Here is a 17,854-nt window from a genome sequence, read left to right as displayed (position 1 = left end):
GCGCTGATGCTCAGTAGCAAGGGAGTCCTCAAAGGAGTTACACTCTCTTGGGGTCATCTTTGATACTGTTCATGATTTCCTCCTGGAATTCTTAAAGTACAGCAAGCGGAATTTTCCCATCAGAGAAGCCTGCATGAACTGATGAGCCAATGCAGTCATCTCACCACTGTCTGGCAGTATAGAATGTACAACAAGCTAAATTCCCTATTAGGGAAGCCTACATGAACTGATGAACCAAGGCATATCATCACTGCCTGGCCGTGTAGAAAGTACATGCATAATTTTCCTATCAGGGAAGCCTGCATGAACTGATTTGAGCCAAGGCAGTCCTACCATCACTGTCTGGCAGTACAGAAAGTGCAGAAAGCAGAATTTTCCTATCAGGGAGGCCTGCATGAACTGATTGAGCCAAGGCAGTCATATCACCACCGCCTGGCAGTACAGAAGTCCAGGATATATCACTATCCCCTAGAAAGTACAGACACTTCAGATGGGGTTGGGTGGACCCTATCAGGGTCCCCGCAAAACATGATTGTTGCATGGGAAAGGCAACATTCTCATTTGAAGCATCTCTCTCATGTAAAGCAAAAGACTGTTCCCTAGATCTTCTGGATTCAGAAGGGAAATTTCAGTGGCTCTATACCCTTCATGTCAGGTATCAGTGACCTCTCTCCCAAGGAGACACTCTTCATCTCTATTGGAGGAGTTGAAGTGGGAGTTCCTAGAATCCACTGCTTTTGGAGTACTGGCCCAAATGTGGATTCTGCTCAGAGAGGGATGGTGTCATAGTTCTGTTGGAACATGTAACAGTAGTCTCCTTCTGTACTCCTATTGAAATCTATAAATAATAGAGACAGCTTAAAAAAGAGCTCTTTCACCATTTAAACTTGCTGCCAAAAGCATGTGGTATATTTCACACACGTCCAGCCAGCAACCAAATTCTCCTTTATTCCTTCAGGGGTTGGCTCATGGCAGGTAGTTCATGGCAGGTAGTTATGAGCCATTTCAACAGGTGAAAAGCAGACTGAACAATTCACTGTGGCACAGGTAATGTGCAGGTCCTGTGTAATAGTAGCCCACTAGTGATAAAAGGAACGAGTGTTTAATAAAAACTACCTACTGTTAGCTACCTACATCACTGTATAGACTGCAAACACTTCAAATTAACCCAGGCCTATATGGCCACAAGTACGCATTCATAGTATGATGTAAGGAAACATGATCAGTGGGTCATATCCATAAATCACCACAATAACATTGCCTTAAAGGATTCACTCACCAATGCTTCTCAACACAATTAAGACAAAACTAAATGGATACCCCTACTGTATACTGTATTTCTACACATTTCATAACCTATGATTAGTACCTGGTCATTCCCAAGCACAAGGTAAAGGTAATGTTGCCTATGCTATAAGCTACGTTAGTTGGTACATAAATAAAATCAACAATTATTGATATTATCATACCAAAAATGTATAAAATCAGTATCTTCCAGATTTTAAAATGTTTGGCAAAGCTCACCATTATGAAAAAGTACTTCTGTGTTCCCTTAGGAAAAATACAAACATCACGACAAATTCTCAACACCTGTGACGTCACTATCAGCCAGAGTAATACCCATGGGAAGTAGATCTGCATGAATGTATTCCTTTAACACTGGAAAGAACCCTAATATTTAGGATAACTGGGGAACTGTCGATATCACAAAACCATTTAGTTTGATTATACAATACCACAAAGGAAATACTAGCCTTTAGTAAACAACAAGGCTCATAAGTCAAGCACGACTGGGAACTACAATCACGGCTATGATTTGTAAGCAAGAAGTTAAGCCACCCCAATTTATCTTTTTGATGACTTCAAATTATCTATCAATGTTAAAAGGGCATTGCATAATAAGTTTCAATAACAAAATTGTCTTATACTACTGCCTTAATGCTAATTCTCATTGTGTTAAGAAAAAACAGCATAGCAATTACAGCGTAGCCTAGCAATCTACTAAGTCAGTCTCCTAACTTCTCACCTTGCAAGGGTCTTACTGGTTCCCAATTTAAACAAATATAAGCTTGCCCATTAAAATTTTAAGAAACTAAAACTTTTCACTGGGTCTTATAACTAAGGAGCTTGACTCACACATTATAAGGTGAAAAATGCGTAGTCAAATGTAATTTACGGAGCACTTCCTGGGGACTAGTGAACTCTTACACAGACCAGAGTGTAAAGAGGATGGCGCTGACTTATGTTGTTGTCACAGCTGTACAAATAAGACGTAGAGCCTAGGTAATTGTTGTAGGACAGGAGATAAAGCCCTCCTGTCCTGAGTCCTTTACACTCTACCACTGTGCAAACAAGCACTATTCTGGCCAAGACCAACTATAAGAGAATTCTTTGTAATTGGTTGGTCTGTCTTCTGGAGCCCTGGTGGGGATCATGAGAGTGTAACTCTTTTGAGGACGAACAACAGCTACACTATCAAAAAGACTAGTTAAAATGAAATCACAAACACAAATGAAATCATAAACAAACTGATCAAGAGGGAATATATTACATCTTTCTGGCAGAAAACTACAAAGGGTGATGATTTGAATGCAATGAGAGTATGAGGGATAAACTTCTGCTAATAAGGTTACCTCATAAACCCTCTGACCACCATTGTGAGGCACCTATGAATCCTAAGCTTAGTTTCAATACCCAGAAAGAATTTTTTTTAAATGATAGTTCATATTTTGTAACGTGATCCACCTAAAGCATATATTTTTTATATTTACCAATTCACTGTTTGTACAAGTTTAATAACTTAATCAATCCATCTTTCCAACAATTTTTCTGCAATAAACTTGCAAAACTTATCTCGAATATTTTATAATTGTAAAGGTCTAAAAAAAACTTTGGTGGTACTTACACAGATGTAACTTGAATACATTATAAGCCTTATATGCCAGGTTTAGTCTGTATAAAGATGAGTATTTTCTTCCTTTGAATCACATGACCAAGTACTGAAAACACAAAGGACCAACCTTTTTGTGATCTGTGCCAAGCTTCTGGACTGCTCTGGCAACACGAGGCCTGGGAAATCCCATTTCTGCCATACTCTGAACTAAAACTTGAGCATCGGCAGTGAGTTCTGCAAATGGGTCTGGAAGCCTAGACTTAACTGGAGTATATGGAGGGCCTGAAGTATGTGATGAAGAACCATGAGGAGGATTCTGCTGACTGGGGCTCAACTCAGGGCTGCTAGACAAGTCAGGCAATGGTTTCCAATCCTGCAGTGAAATTTTAATAGTAAGTGAATGTTTAACATTTAAAGTGCACTAAGTAAGAGGAAAAAATGTATACAGAAAATATATTTTCATAAATAATGTATTAACCACTACCAAAAACGACCATGATTAATGCACATGTTTCAGTAATTTATTACTCTATCCAATTTAATGTTATGTATAAACATATAAACTTCCATAATACAGTAATAAAGGAGTACTCTATGCTGTATATGATTTAAATTTGATAAGAATTGGATTAACACTGAGTCTGGTTGGTCCAAAACATTAATTGTATGCATAATTGCTGACAAACCTCACATGTAATTTGAACATGCAAAACCAATACTCATAAAACAATTCTCATGTTATAAATGCAAAATAAAGAATTAAAAAATGCCTTTCTGAGAGTCTCAGTGGAACAAATCAAATCCAGAGTTATTGCTAAGCAACTAGTGAGTACAAAAGTTTCCTTTGGGGAAAGGCTAACCTTTCAAATGATTATTTGTCCAACTCTGCTTACATCTACTAAGCAAAGGGTACCTGTAGTCAATAAAGCAGAAGAACAATGCTTTTAAAGAAATAGTCTTTTTATCTATAAAATTCAGTACACAAAATATTGCATAACTTTTATGACTCATAGACAAAATTTATAATTTTACTGACGAAATTTGTACTTTTACTAAAGTCGTTATGCCTTTTTAAGAGAAACTGGGTTCTGAACTGTGTGACAGAAATATAATGAAGCCTGCACTGGGACTTGTTGCCAACAAGTTCCATAAATGTATTATTTTACAAGAAATTTCTTTTTCAATAACTCACAGATCCATGCCTTTTCTGCTTCTCATATACAGATTTTGCTTTAAGTAGCAAGAAAATTTTTCATGCCATTGAACATCGTTAACACATATTTCCAATGTATATCCAGCTGACATCTTAAAAATATGTTACATGAATATCTAATTTCTTAAAAACTTGATTAATTTTCACTAATGTCCACAACTTATAATTAACCCTATTTGCTTGTCAAAAAAAAGTCCCAAACATTTTAGTTCCTGATAAAATAACAATGTGGTAGCACTGTGCACCTGTAAGCAGACCCATTAGTCTGAGTCAAATTTCCTCACTCATTGTTATTTGGTCAATGACATGTGAGACAAGACAATGGGGTTGGGAAGAAAGAACTAATATTAAAAGTAACAGGTTTGTATAAGAAGTTAATTTTGTTTTAAGAACTTTAATATTTTCATCAGAAACCCATTATTTGAAATATAAAGTACCCAGCCAAATTAACAAATTTGGTGGGACTAAATACACCTCTTAAAAACTAATCAACTAGATAGGGGATTTTCATATGAAGACCCATCAACTGCTATCCACGATGTTCCCCACACTTACAGCCCTTTGTCTACAAAAGATGGAGGAATACACTCCTGCACCACCAGTGACACCTGGACATACAGCCATTCATCCTTCAGTCACTTTGTTTGTTATGTAGACTGAGCATGACTAATCTTGCCCTCAAGGTAGATTTCACAAATCCAGGAAAGAATAACTTAGTGAGGGAAGCTTCATCTAATGGCAGAGGTGCAGCCACTGTGCAGCTGTTGTATCTTGGAATCCCCCCACCAGGTGGACCTCTAGAAGATTGTTGATAAAATGGGCTCCTTTGACAGCAGGTAAAATTACTACGTGTATTCTATGGAGAAGTAGAAGTTTCAGTTACTCTGAGAGGGTAATCTTATCATCCTATCTTCATTGGAGTCTCAAGGGTCTTATGAGGACTGTGTTACATCAAAGTATCACTTGGAGAAGGCGACCATGTTCCACACAAGCAGATGTTTTGGGAAGTACCTGAGAAGCATGTGGCTGGTTACTGTCTTGGCATGCTCCTCCTTCCCACATGGAACTGCTGAAGGCAATCCAGTTGCGGCTCTGCAGTGATGGCATTTATCTGTTTGAATCCTGTCAATATGGTCCCTCCTTCTCCAATGACAGTCTCAGTCATAGCTGGAAGCGCAGCAAGAGCTACAGTCCTAGTCTGCATACAGTTGGAACTACTGGCTGGAGTAGAGCTTGAATGCATCTTGGCAACAATGGCAAGAGAGAGGCTAATTGCAATGCAAGTGTTGAAGCAAAAGAGCAACTTCTTGACGGAGACCTAGTAGACGGAAGATTGGATCCCAGTGAGAGACTAAACTCAGGAGCCAGGCTGTCAGCAGCAGCACTCTGGCTAGTGAGTTTGAGGGGCTGCAGCACAAGAAAGGTGAGTGTGTAGGACTAATGCCAGGATGGACAGTACATAAGGAAAGTGAGTTCAGTGGAAGGACCCAAAAATAGCACCTGACCTCTAGGCAAACATCAGCTTGCATGGTTGGAAGCAAAAGAGCTTTTGGTAATGGAGAACACTTGCACTGCAGGAAAAACATACCCTTCCTCACATAGCTGGGCAGACAAGAAAGAATCCTGGGGAGCTTATCCACAAATATGGTGCCAGCTCCTAGTCATCTCTTTCTACAGGGTAAAGAAAATAAAATATCTATAACTAATGGCCATCAGTTTCAATACTGAGGACTGATCAACCTCATCTAGAGTGACTTGGAATACTTCTTGTAGCATTTCCTAGTTAGATTAAGTAAAAAAAATGAAAAAGAAAGGAAAATACACATTGGGTAAAATCCTGTGGAATCTGAAATTACATAAACAAAAGAAAAATGGGAAAAAATAAATAATAAAATTTATGATGCTCACAGTTGTTTGCAAGACGATAAGTAAAAAAAACAAGTAAAAAATGCACTGAAGATACTTCAGCGCAATTGAGTTTTCTGTACAGCCAGTACAGCATATAATCAAGGCCACCAAAAATGTGACTATCTTTCAGTGGTCTCGGTATATTGCTGTATGAGCCGCGGCCCATGAAACTTTAACCACGGCCCAGAGGTGGCCTATCCAATATCGTTGCCAGAAGCAAGATTATGGCTAATTTAACCTTAAATAAAATAAAACTACTGAAGCTAGAGGGCTGCAATTTGCTATGCTTGATGATTGGAGGGTGGATAATCAACAGACCAATTTGCAGCCCTCTAGCCTTAGTAGTTTTCAAGATCTGACGGCGGACAGAAAAAGTGAGGACAAAAAAAGTGTGGACAGACAGACAAAGCTGGCACAATAGTTTTCTTTTACAGAAAACTAAAAAGTTAACTGATATATAACATACACCAGACTAATTCCAAATTTTAACAAAACCAGTCACTGGACAAAGAAAAGATACACACACCAGGAGTATTAAATAAGAAAAAAACCCATATGGAAAAAATATCAAGAGTAAGGAAAAGCACAACTTGACTCACTCTACAGTACAGTACAAATAAATTTAACCTACAACCTCATATTAAAACCTAAATCTAAACTTATCAACACTTATGCTGTAAACAAACAGAAAACCCAAAAACAACTCATTTGCAACCAAAATATTTACATTTAACAAGCCAAGCCAAGGCAATAGTTAAAACCAACTACAAATGAGAATTACTTCATTCTATAGGAAAGTGCACTGAAAATAAAGTAGAGGTATGCATTTAAAAATTAATTACAAACAAAGATATGAAAAAATGCACTTCACAATTAATCAGCTCAGTGGTCTGGTAAAACTACGGTATACTTAACTTTAACTTAACATTCCTTAAACATGTGTCATGATGATACTGAGCTGTGAACTTATTTGCAGATACAAAGCGAGACAGCTAACTACAATGGATATGGGGGAGACTCATGTGCATACAACAAACTACAAAGTGGAACACTTCTTCATTTTACTATGGAGGTGTCAGTGATTTTTGTGTGCAATGCATGAAAGGCTTAAGCAAATGTAACGGGTTTGTGCTATCTTGTCTGGCACTGCTAAGTGCCAAAATGCCAGGCTGCCCTGAATAACCAATCTTGCATTATCTTCCTACAAACCTTTAGGGCAGTCTTCATCAGAACTACCCTTCATCAGAGAGTGTTACTGATAATAATGCTAATAAGTTCAAGGGAGACTATTACCTTTGCTGTTAGAATACAATGCTGTTCCAGTGCATTATCTTTTCTGCTATTCTCATCTCTTTGTTTTTCACTTTCTTAACATATGGGCATTCAATTCTGAAGAGGAATGCTTTGCAAGTTAACGATCTTTTAGTCGGATTCCATTTGTATATTGGCACTTTTAACATTATATTATTAAAACAATAATATTAAAAGAAAAATTTACTTTCGCCTGGTGCACCATAGATGAGTATGACTCCTACTAATAGAGGACAATGAGACATTAAAGCAGGAGGAATGTCAGTCTATCTAAATCCAGCCATCACTGAGATGTCATAATCCATTTTAACGTCCACTTTGTTCCCTTCCTTCCTTTAGGCTATCACCCCTCACACTGGGCAGGTGACTAAACACCAGCAGGTGCAGCTTCAACCAAGTTAGTTGCATATAAATATCCAGGTCAACATAAATCTACCACTTGCCTTCATATCTGTGATGTAATGCTTGGACACAATAGTTCCAGTAAGGAATGACATAACTGTTACTGTTAAGTAAACGCATGAAAGGACAAGAACATTATGTAAGTAAGGTGATAAAAATCAACAGCTCCAAATTAATAGCAAAAAGAAAGCTCCCTTTTATAAAATAAAATTCCTATGATAATGGAACCACATAACAGGAGTCAGCTGACAACAGAAAAGTGATAACTGGATAAGGATAAAAGAAAAAAGTGAGGCAACTGACACTACATGGAGGAGGGTACTCCTCAATTAAGCACACCCAAAACAAACAGTTTAAATATGGAACTTTGTTTATACAAGACTGAAGGGCAATACTTTCCTGAAGCAATGGTTTGCATTTTCTATGAACTAATATCTGGACATTGTACATGGTTCATTAGAACTAGCCTATATGTGTACATTCATGTAAATTAAATACTGTACATCTGTGGCATAAGAACAAACTTTTTCCTTACCTCTAAACCACTAAGGCCCGTACTGGATGGTCTTGGAGGAAGAGTATGAGTGAAACTTCGTGATTCATTTTGCGACTGCATGCCATTACTATATATTGTCACCTCAGAATCTGCTGCAGCAGTTAGGTCTGGAACACTCCGACATGAACGTAGTGAACCATTAGTCGACCCAGCTGCTCCAGAACCACCACTGCTATGGCTTGGTGTTGAGTCTCCAGATCTCATCACAGACTGTTGATTAGATGGAACTGCAGCTTTGTTTTGAGAATAATACTTAGAATAAAAATCTTCCAAATCTTGTCTTTTAGCAGGATTCCCACCATCAGAAGAGTTTGCTTGTAGACTACTAACTGATGCAACAGGGATGGTTGCTGCTGCAGTTGTGAGGTTTACATTAGTGCTTCCAGGACTCATTCCACCTACAGTACTGCTTTGAAGATGGTAGTCATATGTTCCAAATTGTGGGGGTTTACTTGGACTACTTACATTAAAACTGTTATTCCACTGTTGATTATAATATGAATTCTGGTACGTTCTATTGAGCCCTACACTATACTGTGGATTACTAGTATATGAAGGCACTGTTGGGGACGCAGAAGTAACTTGTGAATTCTTTGCTATCTGGTTTGTAAACTGGCCGTAATTTTGCTGTTGGTGCTGCTGCATGTAATATGGATACTGACTATAAGCAGCATATGAAGTCTGACCATTTGGGTACATATGAACAGATCCCTTATCATCACTGGAATTTGACTTCGCAAGAAAACTTCCTTCTTTAGGCTGTGAATTGATATTTGACGAGTCTAAAACCTTTGCTAGTTCTTCGAGGTCATTGATGGATTTTAAAGCTGCACCTTCAAAAGGATCATTTGCATCACCCTCAAAATCAGCAAAATTGATGTCTGTAGGCATTTTTAAAGGAGTTCTTATACTATCTTTCTGAGAAGGGAATGGTGTTGGTTTTAGCATATCAGGATACGGAGTTTTCATATCTGTATTAAAATGTGCATTTTTATTGTACATAGAGGTATTCCCGAGGTAAGGAGTACCAGTTGGCTGTGTTATTTCTGTTGAATGGAGTGCATTATTATTTGTATGTAATTTTGCTTCACTTTGTACATCTACTTCACGATTGTCTTTACAAGTGACCTGTGTTTCAATGCTAGCATCACTGCTTTCACTTTCTAAAGCCTTCTTATTTGTGTCACAAGGATCCTCTCCCTCTTCATCAGCTGAGTGGTCACTTGGCTGTGTCTCCTCTTTACTACGTTCCTCTTGAAGCCTTTTTTCCTCTTCTTCAGCTCTTTTCTTTTCCTCCTCCTCTTTCAAGACTCTCTGTCTTTCCTCTTCCTCCAGTCGCAATCTTTCCTCTTCTTCCTGTTTTGCTTTCTTTTCTAATTTCAATTTTTCATACTCTTCAATTCTTGCTTTCCTATCTTTTTCCTCCTTTTCTAAGCGAACTCTTCTTTCATGAACCCAGTTAAGCGTTGTTTTTTCTATGGCAAAATCATACTGAAAAAGAAAGGCAATTTTAAGATCAACATGCACGAAAACATGCTGTACACTGATTCCCTTCACCTTAAAGAAAATTAATGTCATTTAAAATACTAGACAACTTAACAATCAAACTGCTAGATGACTCCTAAATCTAGAGATACTACAATACCTTAAATAATAATAACCTTGAAAGGGAGAAATTATTTTTACACACAAATTAAAATTGTCTTTACCTTCTTAGTGAGCTAAAAAATAGACAAGATGATGGTTAACTTCCTTAGAAGATTTGTTTCTTATATAAAAGGAAGGACTGCATAAGGTAAATTGCAATGTATGAAACTTCCCATCAAATTTCATAACTATGGTACAAGATGTTGAAACATAAAACTATTGTTGCACAACAAAGAGAAATACAGTTTATTAACCAAAACATTTTCAGCCTTACTTTTAATATTACTTAGAAGGTTTTTAAAATTTTTAATTAAACACACAACTGCTTACATGTATTTAACTATCATGTGAAATAATAAAAAAATTCCAATATCTATCGCATAAATGTGAAGACATTAAATAACTCACTGAGATGTAGAATTTCAATTAGCTATAATATTACAGCACTAATATAAGTGAAGTATTTTTAAGAATTGGATACTTTACAGCAAAATATAAAAAAACAATGTAAATCTTACTTCCTGAGTTAATAAATCTGGGTTAATCTGATGCTGACATGAAGCAGGAAGAGTGATTCTCCTAGGTGGACGAAACCTTTCACTAATCTTCACTGGAACTCCAGCTACAAATGCAGCTGGATCAGTCGACATGGTAGGCTTATGATCAGTCCTGGCAAAAAAAAGTGACAGGTTTTGACAAAGGAATACCTTATTTTAGGTAGTTAATGTGAGTCTTCAAAGGGTAACTCCTTTGAGGACAAACAGGGGCTACACTATAAAAAAAATTGTGGTTTGTATTAGTGTATATTAATACTTATACAACTGATATAAGCCATCAATATTTCATTGTACATATAGAGCAGTAAAATGTATTATGATTTTAAAATACTGTACCAAGAGCCTTGGGAAAAATTACAGCTTATACTCTAATACATAGTAATTCTTGCTATGTAAACAAGGGCAAACAAAATTCACTGTAAATTTTAACTTCTTCAATAAAATTACTCTGGGTTTTCATACATATAATCAATGAAGCAAAATCAAATATAAACAAACTGGATGCATAAAAAAGAATGTTTCTAGTGCAATCAATATCTACCTGATTGTAACAAAATAGCAACGAGAAAGGGAGATGAAGAATCTGATGACTAACTTTCTAAATGAGACAAAGAATCACTATGGATGTTGGTCTTGTGACCCATCATACTTCTATGATAATCAAAATTCTACAACTAGCCAACATGTTTGGACAAAGTGTAAGGGAAAGCCACTTGATTTAGTGGTCTGGTTAGAATAATTAAGAAGAAAAATACTAATGCCCTCAAACAGAAGACTCAACTTTAAGGTGAAGAATTACTGGAATTAACTATACACTGTATCTCCAATTTTCCTGAGAAAAGTAATAAACATACATAAATATGTCCATTCCCTCAAGACCAATGATTTCCATTTACTATACTGCTTTAATAAGGTTTATGCAGAAAATCATGGCTAAAATTCTAACATTAATATACAGTACATTATTTCTTAATCCAATTTCCTTTTACTATATTCCTTTACTATGGTTTATGCAGAAAATCATGCCTAGGTTCTAACATAAATATATTTTTTAATCAGAATTAAAACAAACTTTATGAACATAACGTAATGCAAAAATACAAATGGATGCAAACTAGAACAATGACTTCTTACCCAGTGAATGACATACCATCAACTTTGATTTCTGCTTGCTACCATGTCATAACTATTGTAATGAGCTAATTCTACCAAACTACCTATTAAACTGCCTTTCCCCTACATTATCAATAACCTTCACAAAAAACATTATTTTAGAAAAATAAAAACAATAATCTGAATAAAAATCAAAACACTTCCATTGTAAAAATAAGTGTGAACATTACTTACAAAGAATTACAGCTAACATTACATGCCTACACCTAGAGGTAAAGTACCTTATGTAAGGGACAATTACAACCTTAATAGGGGAACAGCAGGCATATACAATAATTCAGTAACATACTAGGTGTATGCACTTTGTTACATTAGCCTTCTAGGATATAGGTTGGTAGCCTAAATAATTACTTTAGGTAAAGTCACTACATTACCATGATAATATGATGCTCATGAGAGAAATAATAAAATAAACCCCACAATTAACAATATTCTGAAAGGAAAGGAACACAACTAGGCTAACCAAAAATATCCTGACCTAGGACTTGAATCTACACCACTTGCACCATCTTTGTCATCATGTACCTGGAGGCCTTTTGCAAACTGAACACACCTACTTTACAACACTGAAAATACACCCAGAATAGCCTTAGTTGTGAACTTTAGTAAAATTAGGTACTAGCCTACCAGTAAGATATAATATTTCCTATGCTGTCAACACCTAGCCTACGTAAGTTCCATTAGGCTAGGCCTAGCCTTCCTGAATTATGTTTTCTGCTGTTTAGACTACCTTATTAATCTACACGTCCAAAACTTGTCAATGATTCATACTTAGACAAATACGAGATAACCTAGCTCTTTCTTCATGAGAATCCTAGCTTATCTCTCCTGGTAAGGACGAACACAATACGCTAAGGCTAACCTAGGTCACCTTGGGCCTTGGTAGGCCATTTGGTTATCATGCAAGAAGTAGGCCCAAATCTAGCTTTGATATGGTCTGCAACTAATGCCATTCTTGACATGCTACTCAAACTTCAGCTAAAACCACCATTTCATCGGTGTAATAAGCTCGTAGGAATAAGGGGCATTAATCTCATCACCATGATCAGCTGATCTGAGTCACAACATTGGAGGGGAAATTTTGGCCTTCAAACTGCCATTCGACTCTCTTCCCTAACTAAACATTTCTCTAAGTGATTGGCACTAAGATGAATTGAAAAGCAGCTTACCTTCTACAAAACTAGACTATTTGTATTACTCTAGCAACTTTAACGGCTAACAAAAAATTAATGTATCTTTACATATTTTGACAACCAGCCATATTTGTTTTGCCTAAGTACTCTAGAGTCAAACGAGACTCTAATTTTTGTTTTGCCTGTGTACCTTCTGGTCAAATGAAAATATATCAAAATTCAACGTACTGAATAAACTCCAACATTGCATGAAAAAATCTTGAGGTATCCAAGATTTTTTGATATGATATAAACAAGTATATGTGTAAGTATGTATCAAGAAAGTAAATGAAGATATAAGCGGCAAATTTGAAAGTAGATACTATTGCGGTAAGATTTTTCAGGAATTTGTCGTGGAAAAGATTCCATTTCTCTATGTGACACCTGATATCAGGCTCCATATTTTCACTTTTTTTGCTGATGTTGCGAACGTAATGAATAAATAAATCAATAAACAAATAAATAAAACCAAAACTTGAGATATATCGGATATCCGCCTTTCAAATATCTATTGGATGATGGAGAAAGTAAGTTAAATATAGTTGTCTTTTAAGGATTTCATGGTTTCAGGTTTTATAGCCATACTTTAAGAACAGGAACAAAAGAACGGCCAACATATTTTACCAAAATATCTGATTACAGTGATTTGGAACCAATGAAAGAAACAAAACAAGTGAGCATTCGATGTGAAAGTCTCTCTCTCTCTCTCTCTCTCTCTCTCTCTCTCTCTCTCTCTCTCTTCACTTTGTTTCACTTTGGTTTTATGTACAGTCCTCCACATGAGTCTTGCTGCGCAGTGTACAAATGCTCTCTCGCCTGACTTACAATTTGCTCTAGGTTCAAATAGCCTACATGCTTCACTTGCATGTCTGATTACAATATTCATTTCAGGTTTAAAAAAGCTTAAGCAGTTCCTCAGATATGTTGATTCGCCATATTTTAGTGCTTTAAAGACCGTAAGAAGTATTTTATATTCTATTCTAGCTTTTACTGGGAGCCAATGTAGCTCAATTAGTGCTGGGGTTATTCTATCACGGGAACGAAGTCCTTTTATTAAGCTGGCGGCTCTATTTGTACTCATTACAATTTTCTTAGTAGGTTGTTAGGGAAACCGTAGTATAAACGTTGCAGTTGTCAAGCCTCGAAAGAATCTGGTTGCAAATGGCTGTTTTCAGAGTATCTTCGTTTCGGCATTTTCTAATAAATGCAATGTTTCTAATATGATAGTTACAGGTTTTTGTAATATGCAATATATGGTTCTTCGTCGACAATTTATTATCAATAATAAATACTCCTAAGTTCCCCACTGCTGCTACAATATTTATTGTTGGCGAACTAATAGTTATTCTTTTGAAGTGTTCATATTTTCGTAATGCACTGTCAGATCCAAATAGTATACACTCAGTTTTGTCTTCATTAAGTTTCAATTTCTTCGCCGACATCCATTTTTTTATATCTTTCATTATTGCATCAATTTTACTAGTGGCGTCTTCTACCGTTTCGACAGGAAAACAGAACTGAGTATCATCAATTGTGTAAATGCCAAATTGCCAAACAGCAGTGGACCCAGAACGCTGCCTTGGGGCACTCCTTTTCTTAGGCTTTTCTTTTCTGATTTTACATTTGATATAATCACTGTAACCTTCCTGTTTTCTAAGTAGCTTTTGTACCATTTGTGTACATCATCTTCAATGCCTACTACTCTCAGGTCTTCAAGTAACAGATTGTGGTCAGCTGTGTCAAATGCTGCACTTAGGTCAAGCATAACCAGAATGCCACATTTTCCATTTGCTATAATCTTTACCATATCATTTATAATTGCGCACAATGTAGTCTCTGTTGAGTGTTTTTTTCCTAATAAGAATTGTCTAAACGCCAATAGCCAATTTATTTATCAAAAGTTGGCATGACTGATATAAATATGCCCAAAAGTGAAAGGTACGAAATTATCCGGGTATCCACAATCAGGTTTACCCATAGAGCATCAGTCACTAGAGTGGCGATCTCCCTGCCGAGCTTGTGACCTCGGGCGGCCATATTGAAAGGTCTCTGTCCAGCTCATAGTACTATACTTTATTATTATTATTATTATTATTATTATTATTATTATTATTATTATTATTATTATTATTATTATTATTATTACTTGACCCAATTTCACAGAGAAAAATTACCTTATAAAAACAGGTTGGCCTAAGCACTCCAACCATTGTGGTCAAGGCCTAAGCATCTGCTCTTGGCTCAAGCAGTGTTTAGCATAAATAGTTCCTGTAAATTACAGAACTTTCTTTGCATACAGTCACTAGACACTAACTCAACAGTAATGTTTCAATCACTAAACACTAACATTAACAATACACTTACATTCACTAAACACTCACAGTTACTATACACTCACACTCACTAAACAAACACACACACACTCACTATACACTCACACTTACTATACACTCATACTCAATAACACTAAACACTCACTGAATACCCAACACTCACTATAGGCACCCACTGTACACTAAACGTTCACTAAACACTCATAAAACACTAAACACTCACTAAATACTCACTGTACCCCAAACACTCAGTAAACATTCACTAAACACTCACTTAATCCTAAACATTCATTAAACACTAAACACTCACTAAGAATTCACTAGCACTCAATATACACTAAACATTCACTAAGCACTCAATATACACTAAACACTCACTAAACCCCAAACACTCATTGAACAGTCAATGAACATTCACTAAACACTCATTAAACACTCACTAAACACTTACATACTAAACATTCACTAAACAACAATTTTCAAAAGACATTCACTTAACACTCACTAAACATCCACTGGATGCTTACTAAACATTCACTAAACACTAACATTCACAAATATTCACTAAAACCTAAACACTCACCAAACATTCACTGAATACTTACACACTAAACATTAACATTCACTAAACATTCACTAACTCTAAGCACTCACAAACACACACACTAAACATTCACTAAAAACTAAACACTCACTAAACATTCACTGAATGTTTAGACACTAAACATTCACTAAACACTAACATTCACAAAACATTCACTAAACCCTAAACACTAACTAAACATTCACTGAATGCTTACACAGTAAACATTCGCTGAATACTTACAAACTAAACATTTACTAAACACTAACATGCGCTAAACCTTCACTAAACCCTAAACACTCACTAAACACTTACACACTAAACATTCACTAAACCCTAAACACTCACTAAAAATTCGCTGAATACTTACACACAAAACATTCACTAAACACTAACATTCACAAGATATTCACTAAAAACTCACTAAACATTCACTGAATATTTACACACTAAACATTCACTAACATTCACAAAACATTCAGTAAACCCAAAACACTCACTAAACATTTACTGAATACTTGCACAAGAAAACATTAACACTCACAAAACATTCACTAAACCCTAAACACTCACTAAACATTCTTTGAAACTTACACAAAAAACATTCACTTACATTCACTAAACATTCACTGAATACTTACATACCAAACATTCACAAAGCATTCACTAAACCCTAAACTAAACAATCACTAAACACTAAACTATACATTCACTAAAACTTACTTAAACATTTAAAGCCGGGCGCACATTGAGACGCAGGCGACACAGGCAGCGCAGCACAGAGCAGGGCAGAAAACATTTCACTAATTTTAAATGTAAACATTGTCAAGCTGGACAGCACAGCAAGGGGCAGACGTCACGCAGTGTTTGAAACGCAGTTTAGGAAGTAATTCGCTCAGTGATCCACCATATTATTATATGATGTGAAAGTCATATGTTTGGTGATCTTAATTTTTGATGAATCTCTCGGAAAGACCTGTGTGCTTATCAACACTGTTTTCCTGTTATTTTCCTTTTACAATTATCCATTATAATGACAATTAAAAACACAGCCAGTTTTTCTTTAAACCCCGAAACCTTCAGGTGATATGTCACTTTGTATCATGTTACACCTCATCAATTTGTTCTCTGCTTAATCTGAAATAATTCTTGAATTTTTTCATCACTCAACTCAGGTGTTAAACCAAATGCAATGGGTACCACGTAAACTCCACAGTGATCTCTTTCCCTACAAACATATAATAACAAAGTATTCTCGAATTCATTTTCCGAGTCAGATTCTGAGCTGAGGTTTCTCAGGTAATCATGAGCGGCAGCCATTCACAGGGCCTGCATAGGACGACAGACTGCTTCCCATTTGCGCACCACACCTATGCTGCCCTGCCCTGCCCTGCCCTGCCCTGAGTCTGCCCTGCTCTGCACTGCCCTGCGTCTCAATGTTGGCCTAAACACTTAATCATTAAACCCTAAACATTCGCTAAACAATTACTGTTCAATTTGCAGGTTACCAGACCTTTAAAGACGGCTGCAAGGCTTTGCAGCACTGCCCTGGTGGAAGACCACCGAACTGCGTAGTAATGGTATATACCCTTTATCTTCCAAGTGGATCTTGTCCAGATCATGCTTGTCATCCCCGGGGTGACAGTAGGAAATCTGGGAATTCCGAAGGTTTCTGGGAATTCCGGAGGCTTCTGGGGCTTCCGAAGGCTTAAAGACAAACTCCAGGCTCTGTAGCCTTTGAATTTCTTGCACAATACTAAAGAACAGAGTTTTATGGAGAAGAAATCGAAGATGAAAGGCTTCAAAGATTTCTTTAAGGGAGCCAACATTTTTGGCGATTAATAAGCCAACGTTCTTGGAGATGAATTCTGGAGTCTTCTTGGGCTTCCAAAGGCTTCAAGACGATCTCCAGGCTCTGAAGCCTTTGGAAACGTCCATTGCTTCTCCAGGAGTGTATCAGGAGCTGAAGAATTGCTTCAAAGGATCCTGGGGTCTTGAAGACGTCTTCAAGAATACCTAGAAGTCTTCTCTCGTCGTTGGGAGGTATCTGTACATATCAGTAAGAGGGAATCCTATAAGATTATAGATGACTCGTTAAAGGAAAGA

At 36.6% G+C, this 17,854-nt stretch overlaps 1 protein-coding gene across 1 annotated transcript in view; it reads right to left on the bottom strand.

Moving 5' to 3' along the window:
• The window catches only part of LOC136842684 (uncharacterized), a 34,863-nt gene extending 21,910 nt beyond the window's left edge, over positions 1–12,953 (bottom strand). Inside the window, exons 1-4 of the mRNA XM_067110343.1 lie at positions 12,830–12,953; positions 10,449–10,599; positions 8,263–9,774; positions 3,021–3,266 (exon numbers count right to left, since the gene is read on the bottom strand). Coding sequence (XP_066966444.1) covers positions 3,021–3,266; positions 8,263–9,774; positions 10,449–10,580 — 1,890 coding nt within the window. The 5' untranslated portion in view covers positions 10,581–10,599; positions 12,830–12,953. The remainder of the gene's footprint in view (positions 1–3,020; positions 3,267–8,262; positions 9,775–10,448; positions 10,600–12,829) is intronic.
• Between the last annotated feature and the right edge of the window lie 4,901 nt (positions 12,954–17,854).

The sequence above is a fragment of the Macrobrachium rosenbergii genome, chromosome 10 (genome assembly GCF_040412425.1).
Source record: "Macrobrachium rosenbergii isolate ZJJX-2024 chromosome 10, ASM4041242v1, whole genome shotgun sequence".
NCBI classification, from domain to species: Eukaryota; Metazoa; Arthropoda; class Malacostraca; order Decapoda; family Palaemonidae; genus Macrobrachium; species Macrobrachium rosenbergii.
The sequence above is the reverse complement of the archived record's forward strand: the minus strand, read 5'-3'. Positions and strand labels throughout refer to the sequence as shown.